At 37.3% G+C, this 6,000-nt stretch overlaps 1 protein-coding gene across 6 annotated transcripts in view; it reads right to left on the bottom strand.

The window, feature by feature from the left end:
• Positions 1-936: 936 nt before the first annotated feature.
• The window catches only part of LRAT (lecithin retinol acyltransferase), a 132,205-nt gene continuing 127,141 nt past the window's right edge, over positions 937-6,000 (bottom strand). For all 6 annotated transcript variants that reach the window (XM_087866532.1, XM_087866535.1, XM_087866533.1 and 3 more), the window contains one exon: positions 937-4,695. In XM_087866532.1, the coding sequence (XP_087722658.1) occupies positions 4,543-4,695 (153 nt within the window). In that variant the 3' untranslated portion in view covers positions 937-4,542. The remainder of the gene's footprint in view (positions 4,696-6,000) is intronic.

Here is a 6,000-nt window from a genome sequence, read left to right as displayed (position 1 = left end):
TCCCATGACTCTGTGTCTTTTTTATGTACTTCTCCAGGTGCCTGTAATGGCCTGGAGAAAAGAGGCCTCTTTCACTTCAAAGGTTTATACTCTTTACAACTCAATTAAGGTATTGTTGAAAACTTGTCTCACATCTCTCTCCTTTACCGACCCCCAACAGACAGGTATAGGTTTTGTCTCTGCCCTTCTGACACTTGTACAAACTTAGCACTGTTTTGAAATCTATTTCCTTGCCATTCTTGAGACTGAGCAAGGACTCATGGGACTACAGGACTAAGATTCCAACTGGTTCATTCTTTTGTGGCCCTGCCTGGAATACACAAAAGTCCGCAAGAAATTAATACATTCATTGGACTAAAGCTTGTCTAATTTATGGGAGACCTCAGGAAGGCAAGGTCATATATAGGAAAGAAAGCTGGAGTCAAATTGTGGATCTGCCTCTGATTATTTGTGTAATCGCAAAGTATCTCAACCTCTGTGCCTGATTTTCCATGTCTGAAATGTGGTTAGATGGTTAAGGGTTTGGCTGAGTAACCTCTGTGGTTCTTTGCAATGCTGTAAATGTATCTCAAAACTGACTCCAAGATGTGTTCCTACTCACACTTCATCCCTGCTCAGAGTCAAATGGCAGGCCGCACTGGTGGTGTTAAATATCTGGTGGCTGAGTTCATGCCCATGGCTCTATGTGTCATTGCTGCTTGGCTTTGTGGAATGAAGAAGAGAACTGTTATTTAATATTATGCAGAACCTTTTTCTACATAACCCAGGTTGGCTTCCAGATGTAGGTAACATAGATCATGTCAATCTGAAGGCAGATCCACAGAGTTTTAGTTTCAAATATGTAAAGCCAGCTATGTTCAGTAAAGAAAGCCTTGAAAGACAAAAGCTACCATGCTCAGAAAAATATTTATGTATACCAAATTCACAGACAAGAGAGACAGTATATAAAATTGATTTTATTTCATATACATATCTATGAAAAATAAAACTAGTTAAGCTGACAGATCTAGGTTAGATAAAATTCTCTAAACAGATCATATAAAACACAATATTGGCAATCATCATTTATCTACTTCTCATCTATCACAAGACTTTGCCATTGATCTAACTGTAATATCACTGGAAAACATTTTTTTTTTTTTTATATTTCACAGTAATAGTATGAAATAGAAATGGAAAAATAAGAAATATATCTCTATTCTGAAAATAAAATTTAGACAACAAATCTGTACTTCTTTGCTTGTCCTTGCGAAGGCACAGAACTAGCAGAACAAAGATCTGGAATATCAAATATACATACAGTCACCACATGAAGTTATATTTCAGGAACTAATTTTTTGGCAGGAAGGGATGCATAACTCCTCCCTGACACCCTACCAACAGTTACTCATGAGTCAAATACAAGGATTTGGCTAGTCTGCTGACACTTCCTTGACATGCTTGCTCTCCACCCTCACAATTATAGGCCCAGATTTGAGAGATTAAGGACCATAACTAGTCTCCTAAGAGAGCCCCTTGTCCTGTCTTACCCCATGCCACATCCTTCCTCTATACTTTTGGGAGTTACCTTGCTGAACTCAAACCTCCACTGCTGTTCAAAAAGTCCAAACTCCTTGGTCTGTACAAAACTTGTACCACCTGATCATTGCTCTCCTTTTCCAGCACCTCTCCTCACCAGCCTCGCTCCACTCTAGCCTCTGAACCACTTGCCTCTGCCTGAATGCCCCATGCAGTTCCATGCTTCAGTCAGCGAACAATCGAATGCCTCACATTTGCGTGCTAGACATGGCGTGGATACTTTCCCTGCATTCGCTCATACTGTTCCCAATGTGTACAATGTCCTGCCCCAGATCTGTCCCCCTGGAAAACATCCCATGTTTCCAAGTCTCAGTACACAGTCCCTATAATTTTGGCCTTATTGGTTAAAACTAACCAGGTCATTTTCTGTGCTTTACACCAGCTCTACTTCACAGTCTTAATGCTTTTATGTCACTGAGGCCATACACTCTGAGGTCCACGTCTCTTTTTTATTTTCATTCCCAATACCTGCATAGTACTTGACACGTTATTTCATCTTAGCCCCAGCTAGTTCTTTGGTCTGCATCTACATATGGCAACAAAATAAGCAACAAAAAGCTGCCTTAGACACTACTTATCATTTCACAAGTTAGAAGGGAAATTTAGAACTGTAAGGGACTTGCAGAATCCTAAGGATGAATCTTAACTAATGGAGCCCAGAGACATTCATCAGAGACCCAGGAATGGTTCAGTTTCTTCCGCAACCACAATCAGGGATCCATGCTTCTTCTACCTTGTCAATCAACCAATCAAACTGAGCACAACAAAACAAGAATTTCCTTTGTCCTAAGTTCAGCAAATTCTAGAGTTGTGGAATATTGGATGAATAAAACCAGGCTTGTGGTTTCCTCTTCCTGTGAATAGTAGCATACATGAGTATGGTAAAATCACCTCACACTACTTCTCAGCCTAATGCTAGCATGGCCTACTTCAGATTTCTCCGACCTTCGGGAAGATTTAATTGCTTCTTCCTCTGTATTCCTGTAGCACTGTATGCACACTAATATAGGTAGTTTAAAAAAAATAATATTAATTCTAGACCATGAAATTACAACAGGTCAGTGCCAGGCATATAATGCGCACTCAGATGAATGAGGAATTGGATCTTACTTTAAGGATATGAAGGAAGACTAGTTATGTTAATTCTAACCTTAACACTTCCCTTAGCATTTAATAAGGGATTATTATCTGTGAACACAGATTTAACATCAGGCAGTGGTTTTTGCTACCTGAAATACTGAAGTCTGCAAAAAAGGTATTTATTTAGGACGCCATAGGTTTAAAAAAATCAATTTATTTAAACAGTTGCTCAAAGGGTAATACACAGTAAGTGAAAAACCACTAATACAATGGAGTTCTCATAGTGGTTGCTTTCACGTATACATACTTAAGGTAATTTTAAATGGTTGGAATAGGCCCAGAGAACCTTTATTCTGTGGTGTTGCCATTTCGTGTTTTGACGATTTAAAACATTTTAAATGATTAAACGCAAAGTTCAATTATCATTAAAGTCCAACTGAATTTGTTGTAAATCAGTGGTAGTAAACATCAGTCACACCAAAAACTGCTCTTAAATTTGTTCTGATTGGATCACTAAATAACCAACTCTACTCTCCCCAGATCACTCATTATGTGACTCATTAACTTGTGATTCTTGATAGCTTATAAAGCAACTTTAATACTTGAAATGCAAGTCTAGCTTGTGGCCTAGTTTTTATAATTTGGCAGTTCTGCAAAAGTATTTGAACGCTTGCTTTAACAGTGCTACATCTCAACCCTGATATTAACACAGCCTCAGTGTGATCAATTTACAGGCCCGCTGAGACTAAGACCCTCGGAGACTTCTACTAACAGTTATTTCCTTGTGGCACCCTTCTTTTAAGGATGGAAACTATACTTTGCAATGAAATGAAGCCATCTGTTAGAGGACAAATCTGAGGACTTTTAAAAATGATACAGTACGTTAGTAAATGCTTTAAAAGGTAAACCACCCAATGACATATATGAAAGCTATACCATGGATACAAGGTCATAAGGAAACAGACCAAACTGGTTTTTACATTCACTTCTACGAATGCTCTCTAGTAACCACACTGGTATTATAAAGCAATCAAGAACATTTGTCTCTCATCAGTCTGTGTATATGTGGACATTTGCATATTTAATTGGCACATACACACTCCAAGTATCCAAGTTACTTCAATCCTATATCCATTTACCTCTCAGAGTGGTTTAACGTCACCACAGTGACACATAAAAGGAAAAAAAAAATAACGAATGCCAGGCTTCCAAGTAAGTAAGACCAAATCCAATTGTTCAACTGATGCTATAGTAGCTTATTCCTGCAGGAAAACACAGATTGCTATGGTTCTAGCCAGATACTTTATCATTAAACTCTAACTTCGCCAACATGGTTTCAAGTAATGAAAATATTTTTGACTTATTGGGAATTATATATAATGAAAAAAACGGATTATGAATTTTTTTTGCCAATCATGAAACATGTTTTCATCTGAACGAGAGAAATTCTTTTAGTTTAATATAAGTTTTTCAACGAAACAGAATAAATTTACAATGAAGTTAGTGGTCTCACTCAATAAGTCTTCTAATCTTCAAACTCAGGCTTAACAGAGAAAAACAGTGATTACAGGAGAAAAAAACAAATAAATAATCTCCTGTGGCCATCATCTTCGGGGCTGGTTCTCTTGTAATGATGACTCCTATCACAAGTTGTCATGTTTCCAAGATCTGCACAGGGCTTTAACATGGAACTGCCTGGGAAGATTCAGAAAGCCTTTGTTCTTGGGCTTACATGGTAAGCACTTTGTGTGATTCTTAGTCACATTTTTATCCAGAACAGTGTTACAGGTCACATTTTTCTAGACAATGCTTATACTGATTTGTGCTCTATAAATATAAACATATTTACACAGAGAATACACACACTGACACGGGGGTATGAAGTTAGCCAGCCAGCCATAAGAAGAATGGGATAAAAATTGCAGGAAGGGTAGTATATGATGCCAGGCCCAGACAGACTATAGACGCCAATCCCAAAACCGCTGAAGCGAGAACACTTCTCTGATCGCGAATAATTATCTTCACATTCTCACAGAACTGGAAAAGAAAATTGAAGAATGTTAGAAAAGGGGGCTAAATCAAAGAAAACTCATATGCCCCAAATAGTAAAGCGTAATCTTCTCACCTATTTTCTGTCTAACAGAAAACCTAGAATTTCTCTTATGACTTCAGAAAGAATTTAGGATGTGAATAATTCAGTTTCTTGACTCCACGACCCATAGTAGCTGAAATGAAGCTTCAGGAGACTAAGTTCTTAGTGGCAGCTGCCTTTGTAAATACAAAATTTTTATAGAAAACTACAGAGAATGTAACCACAGAAAAGTTACTCAGGATTGAGGGTTAACACTTTAAACTGCCTGTCAATAAAAATAACATATTCTAAAATTACATAAACAAAGGAATCTCTAATCTTGAGTGCTAGGATTCAGCCTATTATTATTGCTGAAATCAATTCCTACAACTCATCATTTGAAAATTTGATATCAATGATAACTTTCTTCATAGGTCTCAAAATCTAAAGGCATAGAAAGTCTAATTTTTTTTTGTCATATCCCATTCCCTGAATAAATTAAATTCAATCCATTATGTGACATAAAATTGGCTGCCAGAGATAAAGGTAAATTAAATACGATCCCTACCCCTGGGGAAGGCATTCTTCTAATATGTGAAATTGTTTGCCTTTAAAAACTAATTTTACTCAGAAGTGATGGCTTATGTTTGAGTCCTGGCTCACCTCTTATTAGATCGAGCAAATCTCACGTAAATCATTTAACTTGTTCAGACTATCCTCTTTTCCTCCACGGGAATAAGGAGATTGTTGTGAGGATCAAGTGAGATTTTTAATGCAAAAGTACTCTGTATTCTTTTACATGCTGCATAAATGTAAGGCATTACAATGATTATCATTACTGCTACATCTGTTGACAATTATCTCCACCTCATCACCGTCAGAGCAAAATTTAGCAACGAACTGCTCCATTTTTATATGACTTTCACTACTCGTACTAGTTTTAAGCTCCTTTTCTAGACATGACATTGTATATGCTTTGAGGGTCTCCTACAGTGGCCTACATGGTCCTGGACAGCTAGGTTTCTACATTCTTAATGGACAGAGTATACAAGCCCAAAATATTTTAATGCGCTATCTTGACTGTAAGGTTGTGTCTCTATCCATACTTTTTTACAATTTCTAGACAAATACAAAACTTCCCGTGAGCTATCCAGATGTTGTTTTTCTTACATGTCAAACAGATGATTTGTCTCTTTCTGCTAAACAAAAACACTGAGTCCCAAATACATGATCTTAAAGTGGTGAGGATCAAACTAAATGAAGTTTTCAGG

Source organism: Ursus americanus, chromosome 13 (genome assembly GCF_024610735.1).
Source record: "Ursus americanus isolate L20-20 chromosome 13, mUrsAme1.1.p, whole genome shotgun sequence".
Lineage (NCBI taxonomy): Eukaryota > Metazoa > Chordata > Mammalia > Carnivora > Ursidae > Ursus > Ursus americanus.
This window is presented reverse-complemented; position numbering and strand designations above follow the sequence as displayed.